At 52.6% G+C, this 27,557-nt stretch overlaps 1 protein-coding gene across 1 annotated transcript; it reads right to left on the bottom strand.

Moving 5' to 3' along the window:
* LOC135577688 (olfactory receptor 14J1-like) lies at window positions 1-26,930 on the bottom strand (the record flags this gene model as incomplete). The annotated part of the gene is made up of 2 exons (XM_065047809.1): window positions 26,864-26,930; window positions 1-728 (listed from the first exon to the last, which is right to left on the bottom strand). Coding segments are annotated over exons 1-2 (795 nt in total), but the record flags the coding sequence as incomplete, so codon positions are not given.
* Window positions 26,931-27,557: the final 627 nt, after the last annotated feature.

The raw sequence follows: 27,557 nt of genomic DNA, 5'->3' as shown, positions 1-27,557 counted from the left end.
CATGCTGTAGATGAGGGGGTTCACTGCTGGAGGCACCACTGAGTACAGAACTGACACCACCAGGTCCAGCGATGGGGAGGAGATGGAGGGGGGCTTCAGGTAGGCAAACATGGCAGTGCTGACAAACAGGGAGACCACGGCCAGGTGAGGGAGGCAGGTGGAAAAGGCTTTGTGCCGTCCCTGCTCAGAGGGGATCCTCAGCACGGCCCTCAAGATCTGCACATAGGACACCACAATGGACACAAAACACATAAAAGCTAAACAGGCACTGACCACCATAAGCCCAAGTTCCCTGAGGTAGGAGTGTGAGCAGTAGAGCTTGAGGATCTGGGGGATTTCACAGAAGAACTGGCCCAGGGCATCGCCCTTGCACAGGGGCAGTGAAAATGTATTGGCCGTGTGCAGCAGAGAATAGAGAAACCCAGTGGCCCAGGCAGCTGCTGCCATGTGGACACAAGCTCTGCTGCCCAGGAGGGTCCCGTAGTGCAGGGGTTTGCAGATGGCAACGTAGCGGTCGTAGGACATAACTGTGAGGAGACAATACTCTGCTGTGATCAAGAAGAGAAACAAAAAGAGCTGTGCCGCACATCCCAAGTATGAGATGGCCCTGGAATCCCAGAGGGAATTGGCCATGGACTTGGGGAGAATGGTGGAGATGGAGCCCATGTCAAAGAGGGCGAGGTTGAGCAGGAAGAAGTACATGGGGGTGTGGAGGTGCTGGTCCCAGGCTATGGTGGTGATGATGAGGCCGTTGCCCAGGAGGGCAGCCAGGTAGATGCCCAGGAAGAGCCAGAAGTGCAAGAGCTGCAGCTCCCGTGTGTCTGTGAACGGCAGGAGGAGGAATTGGGTGATGGAGCTGCTGTTGGACATTTGCTTTTCCTGGGCACGGGGCGCTGTCATGAGAAAAAATAAACACATTGAGAATCCAGGGCAGTTCTCTGACAAAAATCAAACCCACTCCCATAGACCCTCTCCTGTCACACTCAGACACTCTTGTATTTTTCTAGGAGTACCTTTTCCAGCACTGTGGCTGCAGCCCTGCTGGGGGCTGGAAAATATGCAACCAAGAGCAGGGCCTCTGCCCATGGGCCGTCGATAAGTCAGCCCAGCTCTGCACAAGTGGGGCCACAGGAACGGTGGGGACTGTCCTGGTTCTGCTAACACAGAAGGGCTGTCAGCACTTGCTTTCCCATTCATAAGGAACAGAGAAGGTGAAGGCAGTTTAGGAGTTCCAGGTTTTTTTACACCTCCCCCCGTATTCACTGCAGAGTGTTGCTGGGTGTCAGAAATCCTCAGCATTTCTGCTGCACTCAGGGAGAACAGAGCGAGTCCTGCGAGACCAGAGGGTGCCTGTGGGTCAGTGCAGAGTGAGGGCAGCTGCTCTGTCCCTCTGTCTTGCTCCAGCTGCCCTGGGCTGGCACCTTTCTGAGATGGAGGCTGATCACACTCCCATGTTACCCTGAAAAGCCACCAGGCACTGCTGAGAGCAGAGGCATCCACCTCAGACCATGACATGTGTCAGCCTTCCCTAAGGTCTCACCACCCCACATTGAGTCCAGGACACACAGAGCTCATTTCACAAACTCAAAAGTAATTTCTCTGTCACAGCATCTCTGCACTTCTCCATGGGACTTTCAGATAACACAGGGATGCTATAGGACAGGTTTGCATCCTGGAAGGAAGCTCACAGCTTGGAAAGAAAAGTCAAGGAAACAATCAACAGTCCTGATGATGGCATTTTATTGAGGGAGACTCAGCTCATTCCCCAGCCCCACAGACTGCATTGCCCACACCCCACAGGTCAGAGCAAAGCTGGGACACGTGTGCCCATGGACACACCTGCAGGAAAGGACCCATAAGATCAGGCTGTGACTCTGCAGCTGAAACTGCCATCCCCAGAGAGCCTGACAGCAAGAACAAGATCCCAACAGCAGTGACCCAGAGCAGGGGAGCAAGAAGGAGAATGCGGTGAGGGTGGGTGTGAGAGAGGCCAGGGCAGAGGCAGCCGGGCACTCAGACAGCGTCACCCTTCCCCAGCTGTGCAGCCACCTCCCAGACACCAACACTGCCGGGCAGCTGCTCTCAGCCCCTGTGCTCTGCAGAGGAACTGGAGCTCTGGCTGCACAGGAGCTGCTTCACGCCTTGGAGCCCCCGGCCCTGAGGGCAGAGGCTTTGCTGGGTGGGACAGGAGGCCAGGGGGCTGCTCACAGGAGGGATCTGCACTGCAGGGGGTCACAGGCACTTTTCTCTGTTCTCCCTCCCATAACCATTCCGGGTTTGGTTTCCTCTCATTTCTGACCATTTCCTTGCTGCATGGAGATTCTCCCCTGGCAGGTGTTTCCCTGTCCATGTCTCTTCCCTGTCAGTGCTCACAGACCATCCCACCCTCTGTGCCCTCCCCCTGGCCCTACAGATCCTGCCTGTTCACAGGGCACTGCCTGGGGGCATCTTCCTGTCTGCAGGCTGGAAAACAGGACAGGTCAGATTAAGTGTAAGGTGTCCAGCCAAGGTGATGCTGGTTCTGCATAGGCAGAGGAGAGGCAAGGCATGTCAGGATTCTCTTGAAGACCTACTGCAGTTCATGTGTCTCAAGTGTTTGTTTAAAATTAAGAACGGCCTTAATCACCACCCATTCCCCAGAGTAGGAGACTGAAAACACAGATTCAGGGAGGTCCCTTATCTTTGTAGTACTCTTTGTCTTCTTCTCCTTGAAACCTCCTCTTGTCAATATTCTGGAATGAGCTGGAGCTGTGAGCAGCCCCGACCCACGGAGAACCCAGCAGCAGAAGGACCCTGCCCTGCCGGGGGTCACTCCTTCCCCCCACAGCTTCTCCCCTCAGTGTTGTTGGGCTCTCCCGGGCAGGCTGAGCGCTGACCCTGGCAGGCGGCAGAGTCCCTGCCCGGCACAGCCCTGGGGTGCAGGGACCCTGCTCTGCAGGACAGCCCTGGGCACCCCTGCCTGCACATTTACATTTACACCCCACAGCCATCCTGGGGAGAACGCAGCATTCACGTCTTGTCACTCTGACAGTGCAGAAGGCAATCCCTGCTCTGCAGCACATCCTCTCCTCTGATCAGAGAATCTCTGAGAGCTGTACTTACACCTCTCGCAGGCTCTGCAACGTGACAGCTGTCTGAGATCCTACCAAGATTTGCAGATGCAATGCCCTGTAGCCACAGGCTTTATATCTCTGAAGATTTCTCTCCAAGTGACCTCTCAGCATCCTTCCACCCCAGACTGTGTTTCCTTCTCTCTGCCCGGCTCCTGTGCCCTCGGTGCTGCAGGCAGAGCCCTCAGCCCTGCTGCGTGTGCAGAGGAGCTGCTCCTGGGCAGAGCTGTCTCTCTGCAGCGCTGCCGCTGCCATGAGCTCCCTGTGTCCCAGGAGCCCAGCCCAGCTCAGCAGCACAGGAGCAGCCCAAGGCACTTTAATGACCCCTCTGGTGGCTTTTGTGCTGAGTCCATGGACCTCAGACCCTGGAGGAAGTTGATGAAACCTCTCAAGAAGTCAAAGTCAGGTTCAAACTCCAAAGTTTATTGTAAGGTTTATGGGTCACACTGAGGGACACTACTGATAAACAATACTCAGGTTTGGTTAGAGAAGAAAACTGGAGGCAATGATGACAGGTCAGGAAAAGCAAAGTAAAGGTATCTCTGATGCTGAGTAAACCTGGATGTGTTTCATTAACCAAAGGGCCAAGATCTGACCCCCAGCCCTGGGAACGCAGATCCTGTCCCTCCCACATTGCCCAGGGCCCTTCCTGGGACAGTGTGATGTGGGGCTGTGCAAGGCCAAGGGCAGGACTATGGTCCCACACCTCCCAGGTTCCTGGCTGGGGACAAGGAGGGTTTGGAGCTCATTGACAACATTTCCTGACACGGGTGACTGAGGAGTCAGTGGGGTGAGGTGCCCTGTGGGACTTCACACTTACAAACCAGAAAGAGTTGGTCAGGATGGAACAGTCAGGGATGGAAAGTGGAGCTGAGGCTCCTGGGAGATGAGAACAAGGCCAAGAGCAGGATTTCAGGAGAGCAAGCTTTGGCCTGCTGAGGGACCTGCTTGGGTCCTATGGGATATGACCTTGGTGTCTGCAGTGCTTTTCTCTCACATCTCCCTCCTCTCTCCCACCTGCTGTTGTGCAGCATTTTTTATCCTTTCTTAAATACAATATCCCAGAGGTGCTGCCAACATCACTGAGTGTCTCAGATTTGGCAAGGAGTGGGTCCATCTTGGAGCAGCTGAAATCAGCTCTGTCTGACATTGGTCAAACTCCTGTTGTCTTCCCGGAGAGGTGACAACTGTAGCACACCCACAGTCATCCCCAGTTCCAAGGGTTTGTCATGTACACCCAATAGAGAGTGACAATGTGTTGGATGTTACAAACTACATGATCATGTAGAAGAAATGGACAAGATCTTCTGTCAGCAACATGAGGAAGTCACCAGTCAATGAGCAGGTTCCCATGGGGAACTGTAATTGCTCTGACATTAACTGGCCTGGCAAAGTGGCAGGTGCCATCAGTCCAAAGGATCTTGGGCCAACTGCACAACATGTCTGCATTGTGGGCCAACAAGGGTGATGTTCACCTGAATCTGGAACTGGGAAACAAGGAAGAGCTGGTGAGGGATCTGAACATGAGTGTCCACCTTGGCTGTTGTGACCAGGACACAGTGGGGTCCCAGGCACCAGAGGGGAGAGAGGAAGGCCAGCAGCAGAGCACAGGCTGGTAGAATCCAGAGGAGGAGACTTTGACATACTGGGGGATGGTGGGTAACATGGTGCCATGGAAGTAGATCTGGAGGGTGAAGGAGCTCAGGAAATCTGATAATCCTTACAGGACAGGCTGCTCCAAGCACAAGAATGATCTCTCCAAGTACCCATGAACAAAAGCATTTATCTTGTGAGGCTGCTCCTCTGAACTGATGGAGCTCCAGGGCACAAAGGCAGCACACAGGATGTGGAATCAGGGGAAGCTGCAAAGGAGGAATTTAGAAATCTTGTCCATGGACGTGGGGATGATGACAAAGCTGCCCTGGACTTGATACCTGCACAGGAATGGCAGCAAGATGAGCTGACAGAGCTTAACTTGCAGTAAGAGAATATACAGGGTGAACGTGAGCCTGCTGCTGAACTTCATAAGAGTAGAATCAGACGGGACTGAGGTTCTTCATGGCTTCTTTGCCTCCATCTTCACCAGCAAGGTCTCCTGGGACTTTGTTCCTGAAGGCAGGAGTCTGGAGAACACCCAGCAGTGGATGGGGATCAAGTCAGGGGTGACCTGAGCAAACTCAGACACCGTTACAGAACAGGAGATGGGTCACTTGACCGGCTCCCTGAACACAAGTATCGCTGTGCTGTGGCACCTGAGATTGCCAGGAACACCCACCTCTTGGTCCAGAGGAGTGTGACTCCTCTTGAGGTGTCCTGGCCTGTCTCCTCAATCACATGGTGATTTAGGCACCCACTTTTCTGACATATTCAGTCTTTATCAGGAGATGCAAAACATTAATATGAACTGGAGGCTGCTGATGCCGCCTGTTCTGGAAAGGGAGGGAAGGGAGAGCAGGGAATGAAACAGAAGAAATTGGGCTTTATTGCTATTTATTATGGAAATGCTCTCTGTTTGGCTATTCCTGAAATCTCCACACCTGACTTGAAGCCTTTAGGAAAATGCTGCACAGAGCCTTGGCTTGTCTCAGTCCTCCCCGTGACTTCTGGTTGCCAGTGCCTTGTTTTCTGGAGATCCAGTGTGTTACATCTAGGATCAGATTCACAGATCCATTTCCACCCGCAACTGCGTCAGTTGAGCCAGGGGGGGTGTTATGAAAATACGATACGCCCTCAAAAACCCCACAAAAATCACAAAAATCTAAACCAGGCAGATCTTTCACATCTCAAAATTGACAGTTTAACTTGTGAACGTTTTGATCATTGTCATGAGTCTGCACAGCTGCTGGAAATGGAAATAGGAATGTCCTTTTGTTTGCTCAGTATGGAAAGCCCCAGGCAACCCTGTGCACAGTCGGCATAAGCAAGTTACCTGACGGAAGTTGCATTATTGGTGGAAGAAGAAATGCTGAAAGGATCTACAGAAGCATGCTTTTGATTGGCAAAGTGTTGGCCAGTGTCTAGGATGAGGCTGATATTATGTAGGGTTTTTCTTGGCTCGAAGACAGAAGAGACTACTCCGTGGAGAGCAACTCTTGCTCGTCAGGATTAGCCCAGGCGCTTTGTCTTGCTTTGTGTCTTATGTTCTCAGGACTCACCTCAAGTGTTTTGATCTATAGAAAGTTCCTAGAGAAAGTGATTTGCTTGCTTGTGAGAGGCACTTATCTCAGCAAGTGCAAATCTCCTCCTCATAGAGGGTGGTGAATCGCGGCTGGGGTGTCTCCTAAACAGACCAGCTGAGGGGTTGTTGGAGCTCTAAACCAGGCTGCTCAGGGGGAGGTGGGTTAATGTCCTCCTTTGGCCTGGGGAGGGGAAAATAGGTCTATTAAAAGTCAGATCTAGTGCAAGCACAGGGCAGTTTTCATTGGAAAAAAAGGACACTTTGCAGGCAGACACAGCAGAGGGTGTAACCCCAAGTTTTGTGCTATTGCTGAAAATTTTTCCAGCACCTGATCAGCACATCAAGGTGAGTCCATATCTGTCATTAGTGAATGCACTAAAGGAGGAGCTTAAAAAATCATCCCCCTGAAGTTAAAAATAAGACATATAAGAAATGCAGTTGGTTTTCATTTTCCCACTCACTTAAAAAAATTAAAGTGTTACACTTGCAAGTTCTCTCGGTGAGCATGGAAGCAACACATTTGTAAGGAAAACAGAGATGCTTGGTTTTGTAACGATATGAACCGGAGGGAAATCACAAGTTATGTCGCGATGCATGATAGTATTGCAAGAACTGACCACACCATCTCAATTTTGGTTTAGGAATTAGTCAACTCTGGACATCACTAAGTGAGAATGTAAATTGGGAATCAGTTTGGCAGCAATTTGGGAAGAGGATTTGTAAGGTTCACACTGTTCACTGCTTCTGTTCCCACTGCTGGGGGCAAAAATGTCCTTGTTGTCAATAACACTCAATAAATGGCATGTGATAGAAAAATAACCAACAGGATGTGCAGCCACCCATGTTCTGGTTTTGGAGATTCATGTGCCTGGGGACTTTTAGGACAGCGGAACTGGCTGAGTAGACTGGGTAGGGTCTTACTTTGTTTCTAGGGAGAATTAAGCTAAGTCTAATTAGAGTTACTTAAATCCAGAATGTGAGGGCACAGGTTCACGGTGAGACCAAAGGATGTGAAGATCCTTTGCAGCAGAGGATCTGCCCATGGGCATGTCTTTACTCTTCTGCAGTTAATGAAGCGCTTCCAACACGGCACCACCTTGCATTATCCCGAGTGCTTGAGTTAGGGATAATTACCATGTCTGAGCTGTCAGGCAGCCATTTGCCAGCCCACAGAACCTGGTGCCTGAGCCCAGAGGCTATGCCTATGCTTTCACACCTATGCTTTCCATAGCAGGTGCCCTGGGGTTTAGCTGAGACCTGCTCCCCCGCCTGTTTTCCTACCTGGACATCTAGGAGGTGAGAGAGGCCACATGCCAAACACATGGAGCCGGCACCAAAAGGTTGAGATTCTTTAATGGAATAGACGTAGGCTGGCAGGTTCCTGCACCCATGGCAGCACTTTCGCAGAGCAATTCATTACCATCATGTACTAGAGGATTGTTTTTCATAGTTTCTTTTAGTAACCTTAAAGGCAAAGAGAAGAAGTTCCTTTGTATCTGAATAACCTCCTTAGTAATTTCATGCCACCGCCATTCCCAGGTGGTTTCAGCCATGCCCAGTGCGTGACCACCAAGAGCAGGGACAGCGCCCTGGGCCTCCTGGGCACAAGGACAGCCTCGGGGCCAGCAGCACCCCGAAGTCCTTCCTCCAAAGAGTGCTGGGTGCATGGGCAGTGGATGGGGTGGGACACTGGGGGCCCATGTCACCTCCACGTCACAATGCGACCACGGGGCAATGCTGATGTCACAATGCCCCGGGGCAGTATAAAAGGGAGCAGCGTCCCGTGTCTGCTGCCAGAGCTGGCCTGGAGGCAGCCTGAAGACATCGGAGAGGAAGTCCTTGAGGAGCTGGTGGAATCCCTTGACAGGGGCTGAAGGAGGAAGAGCTGGACGAGGCAGCTGGAGTTTCTCCGCTGCAAGGCCATCTCCCAGCAGGGCAACCTTCCAGGTTCATCTGATGGATGATCATCCTTTTCAGCTGGATAGCAGTAGTAAAATGAAGGGAATGCCTTCTTGAGGAGCACTGCAGAGCTCACCGTCCTGATGGAGTGGGGAGCTAGGGTCAGCAGCTGTAGGAAGCGGAATGCAGAGTGGTTTGAAGAGGGCCCGGTGCTCTCACGGTCACCAGAAGGTAGATGCGTCCTTGGCACAAGGTGATGAAGCGAATGGCTAAGCTGGGCAAGGTTCCAAGTGTTTGTCAGGAATTTCCTCAGCATGTAGTGCTAGTGAAAGGAGATAGAAGGAAAAGAGGGAGAGGGAAGAGGTGAAGAAAGAGGAGAAGCGAAGAGGAAGCGAAGAGAAGCGAAGCAAAGCGAAGCGAAGCGAAGCGAAGCGAAGCGAAGCGAAGCGAAGAGAAGAGAAGAGAAGAGAAGAGAAGAGAAGAGAAGAGAAGAGAAGAGAAGAGAAGAGAAGAAAGAAGACATCATCATCCTATCATTCTATCCTTCTATTATTCTGTGGTCTTCTGGGAGGCATGACAGCCTGTGGGCCAAGGAGCCAGGTCTTGCTCAAATGCTCAGGGAACAGCCGATCGCCAGTGTTGGGGTCAGGAAGGAATTTTCCCCCCGGGGCAGACTGGCCCTGGTCCCCGGGGTTTTTTTGCCTTCCTCTGCAGCATTGAGCATGACCACCTGTCAGAGCTCCTCTGGGCCTTTTTGGCTCGGTTCATGCCCACTGCTCTTACCCTCCAAGGCACCACTCGTGCCCTGGCTTGCTCGGGTTCTTTCTCCCAGGGCAAGCTTGCAGCAGGAGCCAGCTCTCCTCCTTCTCCTTCTTCTATTAACATTTGTAATTTTAATGAAATAAATATAAATATTAAAAAAAAATTTTAAAAATCTGTTTCCAGTTGTATCCTTTGTGTATGTGTCCCTGAAACTGTTTTTGGATCTAAAACCTCTCTGGCATTTCAGTCGAACAGTCACATCTTTATTGGACTCCTTGTGAGAGTACAGAATAGAGCAGCACAGCACAGCACAGCATGGTTGTGCTCAGTAGCTGTGCCTGGAGCACGATGAGCTCTGAGCCAGGCCTGAGGACTCCATCCAGGAGAGCCGCTCTCTGCAGGGCAGGGCCCAGGCCCGTCCAGGAGATGGGGCAGAGACAGGCACACACACCTACAACATGGCTCAGGCAGGCACCAGAGGTCCCAGGCTGAGCTGAGACACGGCCCCTGGGCCCCTGCAGGAGCTGGTCCCCAGGGAGGCCGGTCCCAGCCACTGAGGCCTTTGAGCACCCCAAGACCCTGTAGACACGGATGGCTGGCAGCTTTGGAGACTGAGTCTTGGCCCAGATGGACCTTCTCTCTGATCAGGACTTTTGTTCTCAGATTCTTTTGTTTAGGTATGTTTTTTCCAAAGCAAAGATCTCAGGCATTACTAAAAAGGAGAACAAGGAGAAGAAGAAATCCATGTCACACACCACACACTATCCCATGTGTGTGTGAGTTTTGACGCAAATGTCCAAAATGGCAGCAGCTTCCTTACTCTTTGAGTACTCAAAAGAGTATCTCTTAAAGGCTTTCCATAAGTTCTGAACCTCTTCCCACCAATCAAGGTAGGCAAATAACTCCGAGAAAGGTGCAAGTCACACAGGAGGTGTGGAAGGTTTACCCTGCGGCTGACGTGCATTTTGCATCCCCTGTACAGATGGCCAACTGTGGATCTTGGTTTGGGTAGAAAAGGAAACATGACTGCAGTAGCAGCAATGGACTCTTTTTGCTCATTTGGGAAGAGTCATCATTTGCCTGGCTGTGCTTTGGGAATGGATTCAAAGCGAGTCTTATTTCCATGGCGGTCTGTTGGCACTGTCCAGCGCAGCCTATGGCTCTGGTCACACTGGGGATTTTCTCCACGCTGCAGTGGTTGAAACCATCCTGTTATCCCCTCAGAAAAGGCTTTGTGACCCTGGTCCTCCTCGCTGTGGGGCCTCATGGACATCAGCTCTGGTGCAGAGAGGGGACAGCTACCAGGGCTCTTCTCTTGGTTGCAGGGCTGGTTTCTGCCATGACTGCAGTTGTTGCCATCATGATTTCTCTGCTGCAAAGGGCCCTGCAGCGGACAATGAGGGCAGCATTTTTAGCACAAATAAAAAAAGGGGGGATTGTGGGAAATTGCAGCGGATCTGTGGAATCCTTGACAGAAAATGTGAGAGTAGAGATCAGCCTTGAGATATTAAGATTTACCCTTGAGAAGGATGGGAGTAAAGGAGTATCCGGAGAGAGGAGAGATGTACCCGTGAGAGAGAAGGGGATAGAAGAATAACATGGACGATAGAAAAATTAACCAATGAGATGTTAGTGCTGTAACTTGTAACCAATGGTGAAAAGACACATGAACTGGTAGAATTGTATAAAAATGCACTTGTAGCAATAAATGGCATCTATTACTTTCATCTTGAAAGAACTTGGTCCATGTCGTTTGTCCGTCTCAACCACGACACAAAACCCCCTGGAGAGCGTGTGTGTCACAAACCCCCCTGGACATGTATGTGTCACAAACCCCCCCGGACAGCGTGTGTGTCACAAACCCCCCTGGACAGCGTGTGTGTCACAAACCCCATTGGACAGCGTGTGTGTCACAAACCCTATTGGACATTGTGTGTGTCACAAACCCCATTGGACAGTGTGTGTGTCACAAACCCCATTGGACAGCGTGTGTGTCACAAACCCTATTGGACATTGTGTGTGTCACAAACCCCCCTGGACAGTGTGCGTGTCACAAACTCCCCCGGACAGTGTGTGTGTCACAAACCCCATTGGACAGCGTGTGTGTCACAAACCCCCCTGGACAGTCTGTGTGTCACAAACCCCATTGGACAGTGTGTGTCACAAATCCCATTGGACAGTGTGTGTGTCACAAACCCCATTGGACAGTGTGTGTGTCACAAATCCCATTGGACAGTGTGTGTGTCACAAACCCCCCAGACAGTGTGTGTGTCACAAACCCCATTGGACAGTGTGTGTGTCACAAACCCCCTGGACAGTGTGTGTGTCACAAACCCCATTGGACAGTGTGTGTGTCACAAACCCCCCTGGACAGCGTGTGTGTCACAAACCCCATTGGACAGCGTGTGTGTCACAAACCCCTCTGAACAGCGTGTGTGTCACAAACCCCCCTGGACAGCGTGTGTGTCACAAACCCCATTGGATAGCGTGTGTGTCACAAACCCCATTGGACAGTGTGTGTGTCACAAACCCCATTGGACAGTGTGTGTGTCACAAACCCCCCTGGACAGCGTGTGTGTCACAAACCCCATTGGATAGCGTGTGTGTCACAAACCCCATTGGACAGTGTGTGTGTCACAAACCCCATTGGAGAGTGTGTGTGTCACAAACTCCCCCGGACAGCGTGTGTGTCACAAACCCCCTGGCGCAGGGTGTTTGTTGGCGCAGGGGGTTCTGTGCAGACTTTTCCTGTTGTGTGCAACTTGACTGCGAGCCAACCACTTTATTCTATAAACACGACAGTCTGGGTGAGCCACTGTGAGCTCTCCCTGCTAAATCAGTGAGCTGTATGGCAATGGTTTTACTACTCACAGCTCAGCGGATGATCCCAATTTCAGTCTAATATTAACCATTTAACTTAAGTAGATGAACGCTAAATATAATGAATTCTTTAGAGATATAAGGCTGTAGGATTTTTAATATACTCTTTGCTTCATGCTTCCCATGCCAGGTAGACACTCCCAAACTTGCCCTTCCCCAGCGGCCACCCAGTCTCAAAGTCATCCAGCGTGAAGGTCCGTCTGCAGGGCGGGGGGCAGAGACACACGATGGCGGGGGCACCCCATCATAGGGGGACACCCCATCATAGGGGGACACCCCATCATAGCGGGGACACCCCATCATAGGGGGACACCCAGCGCCTGCGCCCACACATAGTCAACACCAACCCTGGTGTCACCCACCAATGCCCAGGGGTCACAGGACCACCGCACTGTCACCCATGGGGTCTCAGGGATGGCCCCCACTGTCATACTGGGGGTAACTGGGCCCCCCAGTGCCACTCAAGGTGTCGTTGGACCCCACACGATCACCTCAGGGTCCTCAGGACACCCCACAGTGCCGCCCACCACCACCCAGGGGGTCTCTGGGACCCCCCCACTTATGATACTTGGGTTCCCAGGACGCCCCCATGGACCACAGGACCTCAGGACCTCCCCACTGTCACCCCACGGATCCCAGGAGCCATGCTCATTACCCCAGGGTCCCCTCAGTGCCACCCACCATCACCCCAGGGGGCCCCAGGGCTCCCTTCCCCCCAACACCCACGGAGTCTCTGGGACCCCACACTGTGGTCCCCGGAAGATCCCCAGGAGCCCCCCGCTGTCACCAGGGGGTAACTGGCATCCCCCAGTGCCACCCAGTGGGTCCCTGGCACCCACTCCCCCATCCCCCCAGGGTCTCCAGGGTCCCACATCCCCCCAGGGGTCCCTGTTACCCCCAGGCCCCCCAGTTCCGCCCCCACCGTCACTCACTGGGCGGGGGAGAGGCCTGCAGGGCAATGGGCTGCAGGGGCGCAGCTCCTGGTGGGGCAGGCTCAGCTGCGGGAACCCCCACACACACCCTGGGGGCCCCCGAGGACCCTCCCGTGGGACACAGGCGTCCAGGGACCCCCAAGTAACACCCGCGCCCCCACCAAGGGACCCCTGCTCCCCGGACCCGCTGTCCCCGATCCCCGCCGCCGCCTTCAAACCCGCCCCTCGGCAGGAACGCGCGGCCCGCCCATTGGTCCCCGCTGCGGACGGCCCCGCCCCCACCCGCCTGCCGCCCGCCCCGCCGCGCTTACGCCGCTTCTCATTGGCCAGCCACGCCGCCCGCCTGGCGGGCGGGGCGGGAGCTCAGCGCTGATTGGCTGCCGGGCGCAGTGAGGGGTTCGAGTGCGTTGTTGTGCGGGGGCGTTGGCGAGGAGACACAATGGTTTCGGGGTGCGGGCGGGCCGGACGAGGGTCGCCCTGCCGAGCAGAGAGCGGCTGTGCGGGCAGGGAGTGCGGGAAGGGGAGCGGCGGGGCTGGCGCCTCCGGTTTGTCAGAGGGAAGCTGAGGCACCGCGGGCAGCGTGTGAGTTCAGACAGGCTGCGGGTAAATGAGCCACAGCGCTGGTGACACGATGAGTCTCTTGCAGAGCTCACGGGTGGACCTGGCGTTCAGTAACAATTCTCTTCAAGCATTTCATTTCTTTTGTGGCTGTTACTGCTTTAAGTGAACACCTGATTCCATTGGGGTTTGTGACACACACACTGTCCAATGGGGTTTGTGGAACACACGCTGTCCAATGGGGATTGTGACACTCACACATGCAGTCCAGGGCGGTTTGTGACACACACGCTGTCCAATGGGGTTTGTGACACTCACACTGTTCAGGGGGTTTGTGACATACAAGCTGTCCAACGGGGTTTCTGACACACACGCAGTCGAGGGGGTTTGTGACACACAGGCTGTCCAATGGGGTTTGTGATACACACGCTGTCCAGGGGGTTTGTCACACACACACTGTCCAATGGGGTTTGTGACACACACACTGTCCAATGGGGTTTGTGACACACACCCTGTCCAATGGGGTTTGTGACACACACACAGTCCAGGGGTGTTTGTGACACACACGCTGTCCAATGGAGTTTGTGACGCACACACTATCCCATAAGTTTTTGACACACACGCTGGCCAGGGGGGTTTGTGACACACACGCTGTCCAGTGGGGTTTGTGACACACACACTATCCCATAAGTTTTTGACACACACGCTGTCCAATGGGGTTTGTGACATTAAAAGATTCCTTAAAAGTAAACAAAATTTGAAGATAAAAACTAATATCCACAGAAGCTCATCATCACAGAGACTATCACAGAGGCTACGCAGCAGATCATCGCACAGGGGAAGCAAGAAACCAATAATTTGTTTAAATTGACACTTAATGTATCACCATTTCAGAGCAGAACCCTGTTCGCACCACGTTGTAACCTGCTGTTTCTAAGTACTGGATTGCACAATTTTTACCTCTTAGTAAGTTAAATCAAAAAATATTTCCAATTTGCTTTCCTGCTCCCCCAGGAGCTGCTTGTCCCTCAACCCTCCGACATCCAGATCAGCAGCACGCACACAACCGGCAAAACTGAGAGAGCAGAAACTTGCACCAAAAATCATCGGGGAACTGTGTTTGCTGTGCTGGCCAGAACAATGCCAAGGGATATACCCACCACTATATACTGGTAAAAAGCTCCAGTTTCTTGTTTCACATATCACTCTTTTATAAATAGGGAACTCAAAGCAAACTTCTCTCCAGATACTGGAAAGAATAATTACAATTTACCGATTAGTTTTGATCCTAATATTAAAGCAGAACTTATGATTTGGAGTTGATTTAATACTCAATGAAAGCATTTCATCCTGGCAAACAGAAGCATTAGCTGTATTGGGGGTTTTGTTGGCAGAGGTTACTGAATTTTGTTACATATACTGTTGTCAGGGTAACATTAGCTGAGAGTAATTGCGAGAGTTTGTTTATTCATGACTGTGAGGCAGTACTCAGAATTTGGGATAGGCGTTGTATGTGCAATACATTCGTCATGGTGGTTTGGTGCAGGGATCATGCATCTCATGGGAATATTTCCCCATTTCTGCTCTGGTTTCCAGTGTATTACATCAAAACACCCACCTGATGACATTGTTTCAAGAGCAAAGGCAGCAATTTGCAGAATTCTGCTTCTTTGGGGAACTGAGAAATTGCGGAGCTGCCACCAAGTCTTGCAGTGTCCCTGTCACCTGCAGAGTCACCGCATCCTCGCCACGGTAGCGGGCATTGTGACAAAGGGTCAATGTCAGCTGGGTGTGGCAGCCGAGCGCCCCCTAGGGGAGGGGGAGCCTGTCAGCCCCGGGCCTGTCACTGCCTGCTGTCCCTGCTGTCACCAGCCAGGCCTCTGAAAACTGGTCAAACCATGGCCAGACTTGGGGCCAACGTGGAACAAAGTCTCCAAGAGACAAGTCGGGACGAAAGGTATGGGACAGAGGGAGAAAGCGAAGGGAGCAGGAGAAAGGGAAGGAACACTATGGACAACCTGGCTCCTCACCCCCACCCCCAGTCTGCCGGTTCCCTCATTGGCCACCAGAGACTGCATCACTTTTCCTACATCAGTTTAATAAACAGCAGAACACTTTCCTCAGCTGTGTGTGTAAGCTGGATCTGGTGAGGTCCAGCATCCACAAGGGACACCCACACAAGAACTGGTTTAGACAGAGAGACAGGAGAGGATAGAAATAAACACAATAAACGTGTTGACTGCCATGTTAATTAGAGCTCTGAAGAATGGGGCAAGTTTGTAACTCCCTGAAGCTCAAAGCAGAAACCAGACAGCTGAGAGGCCACTGAATGACCAAAGAGCAAGTGGAGGAGAAACCTGAGAGCACTGGGAAGGGCAAATGTCCAGACAGTGCTGGAAAGTTGTCCTTGGACAGGGACATTTAATCAGGAGAGGTGGGAACTCCTGAATGACGAGGGAGATGAAATAATAGAGTGTTGGTAATAGAAGTACAGGGGAAGACCAATATTTCTTCTCCTTCCCTTAGTACATCTTTCATCAGCTGTCTCACCATAAACAGCCAGGGCCATTTTAGGGGCCCAGTGTACCTGAGGTGCTGGCCTGGGATTGGCATCTCTCACACAGGACCTGGGGAGACCAGAGCACCTTGCAGTGCAGGTGGAGCCTGGGCAGGGGTTCCCGGGGCATCTACACTGGCACCAGGTGTTTGTGTCCCTGGAGCTGAAGACATTTGTGTCCTAAATCCATCCCCAGTTCTGGAGAACTCTTTCCTTTCAAAGAAAAGAAACTCCCCTACAAAGACTTTTAAATAAATAAGTAAGTAAGTAAGCAAGTAAATAAGTAAATAAATAAGTAAATAAAAAAGTAAGTAAATACGTGAATAAATAAATAAATAAAAGCAAGTAAATAAGTAAATAAATACATAAATAAATAAATACATACATACATAAAAAGAAAATAAGAAAGAAAGAAAGAAAGAAAAAGAAAGAAAGAAAGAAAGTATGTTGACACCTTCCTTTGCTTTGGATCTTTGTCTTCATTTCTTCTTATTTTAATATCCATTGACATCAACTGACATCTGATGGGCCTGCAGGCATGAACCAAGATCATGTTGTGTCTTGCACAGCGCCCCATGCCCTCTGAACCTTCCCTGCCCAGGACTCCTCACACGTTGCCCAGAGCGAGTCATACTGAGGGGTTGGCTGGTTCACTGGCTGAGATGTTGGTTCAGATGGTCACCTACAGCACAGGTGGATCCTGCCCCATCATCGCCTGCTCTGCTCCAGTCTGAAACAGAGCCCAACATCACAATGGGATCATGAGAGAACTGAGGTTGAAGGGACCTCAGGAGTCTGCAGTCCAACCTGTCACCAACTGGTCACACAAAGGTGTTCAAGCCTTGATTCAATCAGAGCTTTAGCAGGACTAGAGAAGTGATCATCCCTTTGTACTGGGCACTGGTGAGGCTGCACCTTGAATCCTGGGGTCATTTTTAGGCCCCTCATGGCAGGAAAGACATTGAGGTGCTGGAGAGAGTTCAGAGGAGGGTGACAAGGCTGATGAAGGGTCTGGAGCACCAGTCTGACGAGGAGCGGTTGAGGGAGCTGGGGCTGTTCAGCCTTGAGAACAGGAGGCTGAGGGGAGACCTTATTACTCTCTACAGCTGCCTGAAAGGAAGTTTTATCATGGAGGGTGTTGGTTTCTTGTCCCAAGTAGCAAGTGATAGGACAAGAGGAAATGGCCTCAAGTTGCACACGGAGAGGTTTAGATTGGATGTGAGGAAAAAATTCTTCATGGAAGCCACCAGTGACTGAAATGCCAGAGAGGTTTTAGAACCAAATAATATTTCAGGGACACATACACAAAGGATACAACTGGAAACAGAATTTTATTTTATTTTTTTATTTATATTTATATTTATTTTATTAAAATTACAAATTTTAACAGAAGAAGGAGAAGGAGGAGAGCTGGCTCCTGCTGCAAGCTTGCCCTTGGAGAAAGGACCCGAGAAAGCCAGGGCACAAGTGGTGCCTTGGAGGGCAAGAGCAGTGGGCATGAACCGAGCCAAAAGGGTCCAGAGGAGCTCTGACAGGTGGTCATGCTCAATGCTGCAGAGGAAGGCAAAAAAACCCCGGGGACCAGGGCCAGTCTGCCCCGGGGGAAAATTCCTTCCTGACCCCAACACTGGCGATCGGCTGTTCCCTGAGCATTTGAGCGAGACCTGGCTCCTCGATCCACAGGCTGGTCATGCCTCCCAGGAGACCACAGAATAATAGAAGGATAGAATGATAGGATGATGATGATGTCTTCTCTCTTCTCTCCTCCTCTTCTCTTCTCTCTCTTCTCCTATCTCCTCTCCTCTCCTCTCCTCTCCTCTCCTCTCCTCTCCTCTCCTCTCCTCTCCTCTCCTCTCCTCTCCTCTCCTCTCCTCTCCTCTCCTCTCCTCTCCTCTCCTCTCCTCTCCTCTCCTCTCCTCTCCTCTCCTCTCCTCTCCTCTCCTCTCCTCTCCTCTCCTCTCCTCCTTTCTTCACCTCTTCCCTCTCCCTCTTCTCTCTCCTTCTTCTCCTTCTCCCTCCTTTCACTAGCAGTACATGCTGAGGAAATTGCTGACAAACACTTGTAACCTTGCTCAGATTAGCCATTCGCTCCATCACCTTGTGCAAAGGACGCATGTACCTTCTGGTGGCCGGGAGAGCACCGTGCCCCCTTAAACCACTCTGCATTCCACTTCCTACAGCTGCTGACCCTAGCTCCCCACTCCATCAGGACGGTGAGCTCTGCAGTGCTCCTCAAGAAGTTATTCCCTTCATTTTGCTGCTGCTATTCAGCTGAAAAGGATGTTCCTCTTCCTCTTCCTCTTCCTCCTCCTCCTCTTCCTCCTCCTCTTCCTCCTCCTCTTCTTCTTCCTCTTCCTCCTCCTCCTCCTCCTCCTCCTCCCTCTCCTCTTCATCTTCCTCCTCTTCCTCTCTTCTCTCTTCTCTCTTCTCTCTTCTCTCTTCTCTCTTTTCTCTTCTCTCTTCTCTCTTCTCTCTCTTCTCCTCTTGCTTCACCTCTTCCCTCTCTCTCTCTCCCTCTCCCTCTTCTTCTCTCTCCCTCTTTTCCTTCCCCCTCCTTTCACTACCAGTGCATGCTGGGGAAATCCCTGACAAACACTTGGAACCTTGCCCAGTTTACCCATTCGCTCCATCACCTTATGCCAACGACGCATCTACCTTCTGGTGGCCGGGAGAGCACCGCACGCCCTTCAAACCACTCTGCATTCCACTTCCTACAGCTGCTGACCCTAGCTCCCCACTCCATCAGGACCGTGAGCTCTGCAGTGCTCCTCAAGAAGGCATTCCCTTCATTTGGCTACTGCTATCCAGCTGAAAAGGATGATCATCCATCAGATGAACCTGGAAGGTTGTCCTGCTGGGAGATGGCCTTGCAGCGGAGAAACTCCAGCTGCCTCGTCCAGCTCTTCCTCCTTCAGCCCCTGTCAAGGGATTCCACTGGCTCCTCAAAGACTTCCTCTCCGATGTCTTCAGGCTGCCTCCAGGCCAGCTCTGGCAGCAGACACGGGACGCTGCTCCCTTTTATACTGCCCCGGGGCATTGTGACATCAGCATTGCCCCGTGGTCGCATTGTGACATGGAGGTGACATGGGCCCCCAGTGTCCCACCCCACCCATGTACCTAGCACTCTTTGGAGGAAGGACTTCGGGGTGCTGCTGGCCCCGAGGCTGTCCTTGTGCCCAGGAGGCCCAGGGCGCTGTCCCTGCTCTTGGTGGTCACGCACTGGGCATGGCTGAAACCACCTGGGAATGGCGGTGGCATGAAATTACTGAGGAGGTTATTCAGATACAAAGGAACTTCTTCTCTTTGCCTTTAAAGTTACTAAAAGAAACTATGAAAAACAATCCTCTAGTACATGATGGTAATGAATTGCTCTGCGAAAGTGCTGCCATGGGTGCAGGAACCTGCCAGCCTACGTCTATTCCATTAAAGAATCTCAACATTTTGGTGCCGGCTCCATGTGTTTGGTATGTGGCCTCTCTCACCTCCTAGATGTCCAGGTAGGAAAACAGGTGGGGGAGCAGGTCTCAGCTAAACCCCAGGGCACCTGCTATGGAAAGCATAGTTGTGAAAGCATAGGCATAGCCTCTGGGCTCAGGCACCAGGTTCTGTGGGCTGGCAAATGGCTGCCTGACAGCTCAGACATGGTAATTATCCCTAATTCAAGCACTCGGGGTAATGCAAGGTGGTGCCGTGTTGGAAGCGCTTCATTAACTGCAGAAGAGTAAAGACATGCCCATGGGCAGATCCTCTGCTGCAAAGGGGCATTGTTCCTGTTGTAGCAAAAACAAGCCCAGCGATAATCTTAAGCCCATATTGGCATCAGTAGCTGGTTGTAAGAAGCGGCTAAGAAGACTAATCGGGGTGCAGATGATGGCAAGGGGCTGCATTCATCCCCAGGGGCATCATCAGGGGAGGAAGTGACCGTTACCCGGTCTTTTTCTCCAAGTGAGCTGAGAGAGTTGCGAAAAGACTATACTCGTAAAGATGGTGAGAATGTGTTAACCTGGATGCTCCGATGCTGGGATAATGGGGCTGACAAAAGAGAACTGGAGGGCGGAGAAGCCAAACAGTTGGGATCTCTGTCAAGGGATTCCACCCTTGATGGGGCAATTGCCAGTGAGCCCAACCCCACGGCCCTCTGGACCCGACTCTTGACAGCCATGAAAACAAGATTTCGTAACAAGGATGACTGTCAATGCACATCAAGGAAATGGAATGCTATGGAGCGAGGTATCCAGTTCCTGAGAGAGTTAGCTGTGCGAGAGATTATCTGTTTTGGGCCAGATAGCCAGGAGGGGGTGAATCCAGATAGAGTTGAGTGTACACGGTCTATGTGGCGCAGATTCTCACAGAGTGCACCAGCTCCATATGCTAAGATATTGGCAGGAATGTTCGTGTCAACTGGCGGTAGACAAAGTGTTAATGACATGACTGAGCTGCTCCGGGAATTTGAGGAAAACCTTTCTGATCCCCTGGGGGCTTATGTCTCTAGGGTGGAGAAACTGAGTGAAACGACTGTTGACTGTTTTGAAAAGCTGTTGAGAGAAATGAAAGCACTCAGGGAACACACACGTGGCTCTCGATTTGTACGAACCAATGCTTCAGCTATTAGGAGAAAGCATTTCCAATATCCAGAGAGAGAGAGAAAGCGTTTCCAGTCCCCAGAGAGAGAGAGAAGGCGTTCCCAATCTCCAGAGAGAGAACACAGGCAGGCCACCAGCAGAGGTTCGCTGTGGTCCTTCCTACGTGAGCAGGGAGAAGATATGAGTAAGTGGCACAGTAAACCTACTGGGGAACTTCAAGAACGAGTGCATGAGTTAACAGGGCAGGCTTCTAGGAAAAGGGCTGCCCCGGTTTACAAAAGAGAATCTGGTGCTCGTGAAGGAACCTCTAATTCACACCGAGTGATGGTGGAAGACCGAGATTAGAGGTGCCCTGCCTCCAGCCAGGCGGAGGAAAGGGATAACAGAGTTTACTGGACGGTACAGATAGGATGGCCTGGTACAACACACCCCCAGGAGTACAAGGCTTTGGTGGACACTGCTGCTCAGTGCACCATAATACCTTCAGGCTGTAAGGGGACACAACTCATCAGTATTTTTGGAGTGACTTGGGGGATCCCAAGAGCTGACTGTTGTAGAGGCTGAAATGAGCCTAACTGGAAAAACCTGGCAAAAGCATCCCATTGTGACTGGCCCAGATGCTCCGTGCATCCTTGGCATAGACTACCTTAAGAGAGGGTATTTTAAGGACCCAAAAGGGTATAGGTGGGCATTTGGTACAGCATCTGTGGACACGAGAGAATTGAACAGCTGTCTGATTTTCCTGGTCTTTCAGATGACCCTTCTGTTGTAGGACTGCTGATGGCTGATGATCAGCAGGTGCCAATTGCTACCACAACGGTGCATCGCCGACAGTATCGCACCAATCGGGAATCTTGGATTCCTATTCGGAAATTGATTCGTCAACTGGAAAGCCAGGGTGTGATCAGTAAGACTCGCTCACCTTTCAATAGCCCAATTTGGCCAGTGCGTAAGTCTAGCGATGAGTGGAGATTAACTGTAGACTACTGTGGCCTGAAGGGGGAAGGGGGAAAAATGGTGAAGGGAAACCTACTCCCACAGTTTTGATTGTCTCCCCATGATCAAACCATGACAAAAACAAAGAATCAGTGTGGTGAGGCTGTCGAGTGGCCCTTGCAAACAAGCTCTGAATGCGGATTCTTGCAGGTGTAGCGGAGCAGGCAGCAGCATCTGAGTAAAGCTCTGGGGGACGGGGTCCTGTGTGCTGGGGACAGTTTCCCTCGCCATTCTCTGCTCCCTCCTCCTTCAAGCAGGGGCTGCCCCACGCCGCGCACAGCCAGTCCCAGCCAGGCCTGAGGTGGGTGTCTCCATGACAACCGCCCGGGCTCTGTGACGTCATAACCAGAGGCCATTGTGACACGGGGTCGACATCACCAGAGGCCATTGTGACACGGGGGTCCCCGCCCTGACCGTGGGGGTATTTAAGGAGCGAGAGCCCTGGGGTGCTCACTCCCAGGAGAGCAGCTTCTCAGGAGCAGCAGCTTCTCAGGAGCAGCAGCTTCTCAGGAGGCAGCATCTCCCCTGGGTGCCCGTTGCGGCTCTTTGATAGAGGAGACCCAAGATGCCAACTGACAAGGAGGTGTCCTGCTCCTCCTCCTGCCCGCAGATTGGCCACAGCCTGGGCCAGCACACCCTCCAGAGCACCTGGGTCGCCCCCTCGGTCCAGGAGCACTTGCAGGACCACCATAAAGGTCCCCAGGAGGGGTCTGGCTGGCCTCGCAGCACCAACAGCGAGGCAGCAGCAGAGGCAGAGTGCCCGGCACCTGCCCCACAGGGCGCCACAGCCGATGACGCGGCTCTGTGGGACACAGCCCAGCGCATCGTCAGTGAGGCCGTGCGCAGGGCTGTGGCTCAGATCGTGGCAGCTGGCCAGGAACCAGAGGAACAGCAGGACCTGGCCCAGCGCATGGACTTGCAAGATGAGAACAGCAAAGAGGGGTGCCAAGGCGGAGACAGCATCCACAGCACCTGGATCAACCCCTCGGTCCAGGAGCACCTGCAGGACGCCCCTGCAGGTCCCCAGGAGGGGTCTGGCTTGACCAGCACAGACACGCAGGCGGCAGCAGAGGCAGAGCGCCCGGCACCTGCCCAGCACAGCCCCACAGAGGACGATGTGGACCTGTCAGACATTGTGGAGTACATCGTCAGTGAGGCGGTGCGCAGGGCTGAGGCTGAGATCCAGGGACCTGGCCAGCAACCGCTGGAACAGCAGGACCTGGCCCAATGCACGGATGGTCCAATGGCAGCACCAGCACCTGCAGGACTTGAAGCCATTGAGGCTCATTTGGCAGGAGAGGATGAGGGACAGGCCAGCACAGCCGCTCTCGTCCCAGCTGCAAAGGAGGAAGAAGAGAACACGCTTTCTCCAATGTCTGCAGAGCATGGGTTAGAGACCAGTGCAGACATCGCCTGCCCAGCGCAGGGCCCAGCTCCACGGCGACGGCCTTCCCGGTTCAGGAGGGCGCTCCGGGCTCTGCGCAGGGCTTTCCGCTGCAGCTGCACCGCGGCACAGCAAGAGGAGTAGAGCCGCGACCGTGGCGTTCACCTGCTCGGCCTTGGATTGTTTTCAAAAGCAATAAAGCCAATTAAAAAAAAATGGCAAGTTTTCCCCCTGTGCTCCTCTGTTCCTGCTCCACCTCGGGACAAAGAAGGCTGCAGGAAATCTCTGTCCTCGGGGTGTCCCGGCCTTGGTTGCCGGAAGCCCTGGGCTGGTGCTGCCGCAAGCCGGCAGTCTGGCTGGATCCCCCTCAAGCTCCCTTCCCACCCGCCTGTCTCCCGTTCCAGTCCAGGACTTGGAACATTTGAGATCTATTGCCGACTTGGCCTGGTTGACCTGCACCGTACGGCATCCCCTTCGTCTCACAAGGAACCTGCCCATTGCAGGGGTGTTTCGGAGCACCTGCATGAGCTGATACAGGCGAGACCCTCCAAACCCACATGTGGTCCCTCTCCTCCACCGACGGTCTTCCAAGTCAGGAAGAGCCGGCTGCTCGCTCCCTTGCTGGAAGTCTGAGCCATGACCCATCTCTGCACAAGGCTCTGATGCACAAGGCTGCCAGCGTCACGAGAGCACGTTCAGGCCTGAGACACCGGGGAGAAGCGCCGCAAACAGTGCTGGTCTTGACAAGAAATCCACCCGCTCAGAGCTTCGTCTCAGATGCGAGTTACTCTGCCCTGGGTTTCTGGGGCCCAGAAATGAAGGGAGGCTCAGGTATAAACCCAGTCAGCCAAGAGCCGCAGCAGCTGCTGATCCCTGTGTGGCGCATTGCAAACCAGCCATGGCTGTCTGTGGCTGCTGCATGCCCGGGGCTGCAGCCTTTGCAGCATCCTCCTCTTCCCCAGCACCCCCGTCCCAGTGTAGGCTACGCAGCCATTGGACTTGTTGACAGTAGTTTACCAACAGTAATTTGCCAAGAGGAGGAGTTCTTGCTAAATTAACAGCAAAAGCCATGCTGACAAATGCAAGGGAGCAATGAGGGAGGGCTGGAGTCGTGCTCGGGAGCTGTGTCCGTGCGGGAAGGTTTATGTGTCTCGCTGGGTAGTGCCCAGAGAGTTGGTCTGATCGCACCGCAGAGCTCCCGGAGACATCAATCTGTTTGCTTCTTTCCTACACCAAGCTTTAAAGGCTGGTTTGGATAGTCAAATGGGATTCAAACGTAACCTTCCTCCAACAAGGCCTTGGGTAAGTCATTTCCCAAAATTCCAACTTCTTTTCCAGGGAGGCTGAATTTCTCCATAGCAATCAAATGATCAGGTTTTGCACAGAAGAGTTGCTGTGGTTCTAAGCATCTTTATTTTGTCTATGCTGCCTTAAAGAAGCAGCTGGTCTGCCTTTTGCTTTTGGTGATGGAAGTCGGGAATGGCCAGCGCTGTGCTTCGTGTCAGGATGGTTTCATGCTCGAATTATTGAAACTGAACTTTTGCCGGATGCAACTCCAAGAAAAGGCCTCAGCCTCTTTCAGGGCCCTGGGAGGAAGGAAACTTTAAAAATTTCAACATTAATTTTAAGAATTTCAACTGGAATTTTAGAAATTTTGACGTGAAATTATAAAAATTTTGATGGGGATTAGGAAAATTTTAGTGAGAATTTTAAAAGTTTCAGCAGGATTTTAATATTTTTGTTGAGAATCTAAAAATTTCAAAGGGAATTTGAACAATTTGGATGGGAATTGAAAAATTTTAGTGAGAATTTTAAAAGTTTCAACAGGATTTGAAAAATTTTGAGAGGAATTTGAAAAATTTCAATGGGAATATGAACAATTTGGACGGGAATTGAAAAATTTTGAAGGGAATTTGAAAAATTTCAGCATTAATTTTACAAATTTCAACTGGAATTTTAGAAATTTTGACATGAAATTGTAAAAATTTTGAAGGGGATTAGGGAAATTTTAGTGAGAATTTTAAAAGGTTGTTGGCAGAGGTTGTTCTCAGCTGCTGCTCTGTGCAGCTTGGTTCAAGAGCCAGCTGGGGGCTTCTTTGGACGGGAGGTTTCTTGTTCTGTGCTTACTGCTCCTCAGGACCCTGCACAGGAGCGCTGTTGGGGTCTGCAGGGACGGGTGGGACCTGCTGTGACTTCTGGTGAATGTGAACTCAACTTGTCCTGATGGCCTCGAATGAAACCAGACTGACGGTAGATGGTTTTCTTCCCTGTTTCAGTTCCAAACTACATGTTTGGCACTAAAAAACATGAGACTTCGTGCTGTTTTTCGGACGTCAGTGGCTGCGGATCAGCTGAGAACATCACTGCCTTAGGTACCAGGGCAGGTGGTCTGTGATCAGGGCTGTGGACTTGAATGGCCGTGCTTTCATGAACGTTTTCTGGTCTTGCCATTTCACAGCCCTTCCTTCTCCTGGAAATTTAAGCCAGCATTTCTTATCCTGAGGTTCAGACGGGAGTTGGACTTACTGTTGAAGGGCTGATATAATGTGCTCCCTGAGGAGCACATCTTGCTTTTTTGTTGTTTTCCAACACCATCTGAACTTTGGTCAGCAAGAGGAAGAGTGGTGACAGAGTCTGTTATCTGAGAGTAACGTGTTCCTGTACCTTTCCCGTCGTTCTGTGGTGAAGGATTCCTTCCCTTGCAGAGAGGACTGCGAGACCCGCTCCTGTCAGAACTGAACCGTCTGGAGAACCTGCCTGTGAGAGTTTGCCACGGAGAAGCCATGTGCCCGAGAGTCGGTCCAGTGAAGAACCCGATCGAACAACCAGCGGGGGGGATCGAGCTGCCCAGGTTAAAGTGGCTGAGATAGATTTGCACTGGCAAGATGAAGGTGAATTATTGGTGGCTCATTGGGCCCCAGGTCATCGAGGAAGAGATGCAACACATAGATGGGCTCGTGGTTGAGGGGTGGACTTGACCATGGACTTAACAGGTTATCCACCATTGTGAAACATGCGCTACGATCAAGCAAGCCAAGCAGTCAAAGCCTGTGTGATATGGGGGATGATGACTGAAGTGTCTATATCACAGATCCACAATCTCACCACGGCGAGAGCTCTGTGCTTACACTTATTTAGCAGGGAGAGCTCACAGTGGCTCATCCAGGCTGTTGTGAATGAAGTGATAGACTCGTAGTCACATTGCACACAGTAGGAAAAGTGTCTGAGACTTGTACGCCCACAAGTTCCTGGTGTTCATCTGCTCTTCTGCTTCCCTGTGGGTCTCCTGGCAGGAGTTCTTGGCCTGGGTACGGCTCAGGCCCTTCCCTCCTCCGGAGCCTGGACCAAACTGCTGTGGGTTTGGCCGGGGGTGATTGGGGGATCGAGTGCATCTGCCACCCCTGGCAGCCCAGAGAGAACTGAGCCAGACAATGGGACTCCTTTCCGCAACATCCCCATAGATGGATGCTCCTGGAGCAAGGAGATGGCATTGAGTAGGTCTGTGACATCCCCACCATGCACCAGTCGCTGGGAAAATGGAGCAGTGCAATGGACGGTTCAGGACTATGCTCAGAGCAATGGGTGCTGGAACTTTTAGAAACAGATTGAAACTTGAATCAGACAGGTGGCCAGGGCTGAGCTGGCCTAAGCCTCCCAAGGGGACCTCCTGACCCTCCCCACCCAGGCACGGGGTCACAGTGGGGCCCTTTGTGACCTCACTTGGTGACACCCACTGCCCCGCATGTGATCGGTGCAGCTGCGGGCCCAGCCCACACTGTCCGACAGGACGGTGACGAGACAGGGTGCGAGCACGGAGCTGGCGAGAGCCCCGAGCGTAGCCCACGTCTGTCAGAGAACCAGAGAATCTTCTTGGTTGGAAGCGACCCTTAAGATCATCGAGTCCAACCACAGCCCAGCTCTAGCTGCCCCCGGCAGACTCTCTGCTGCCCCTGGCAGACTTGGAGCAAGGAGCTCCTGAGCTCACGTCTTTCCCCAACGAGGAGCACACGAGCGCAGCCCACACCTTTCATCGCTGCCTCTGGCAGAGCTGCAGCACCAAGGCGTTTTGCAGAAGCATCCGCCTTCCCCATCCTTAGTGCTAGCCTTTGACTGCAAAATGGCGGAGAGACCCCCCAGCCGCCCCAGGGTGGCTTGGCAGGAGGAGGTTGGGGCTCCCCAGGAGCTCAGATCTCCACTGGACCCCAAGCACGTGGATGTGGTCCAGCCACTGCAGATCGGTGAGTCAGGGGCCCTGATTGTCTGGCCAGGGTGGGGCCCAGCTATCGCTCTCTGCTCCACACCGGGATCACGTTTCCCCACACGCTGGCAGGGGGTTCCATGGGTGGTGATTATACTGCCTGAAGCCCAGGGCTGCTCGGAGCTGGGAGCCGGCCCCAGCACAGCCTCTGCGGGCAGAGGGGACCCAGCTCCTGCTGCAGGGCACGGGCAGCGAGAGGCAGCTGGGCGGGCAGGAGGCAGCCGTGCTGCGGGACGGGGACCTTTCCTGCCCGTCTGAAGCGAGTTCCTCACCCGCTGCACTGGGCGCTTTCCCCATCCTGCCTGGCTCCAGCATCGCAGCCCGTCTGCCGGGCACCCTGCAGCCCTGACACGCACGGGGAGACTGTGCCGGGGCAGCGGGCACTGGGATGGACATGGGGCAGAGCTCCTTCTGCTCTGTCCTGCCTGCAAACCCTCTCTGCAGCCCTCCCTGCTCTCCC

The sequence above is a fragment of the Columba livia genome, unplaced genomic scaffold (genome assembly GCF_036013475.1).
Source record: "Columba livia isolate bColLiv1 breed racing homer unplaced genomic scaffold, bColLiv1.pat.W.v2 Scaffold_134, whole genome shotgun sequence".
NCBI lineage: Eukaryota > Metazoa > Chordata > Aves > Columbiformes > Columbidae > Columba > Columba livia.
Note: the sequence above shows the minus strand (reverse complement) of the source record. Positions and strands in the feature narration are given on the sequence as shown.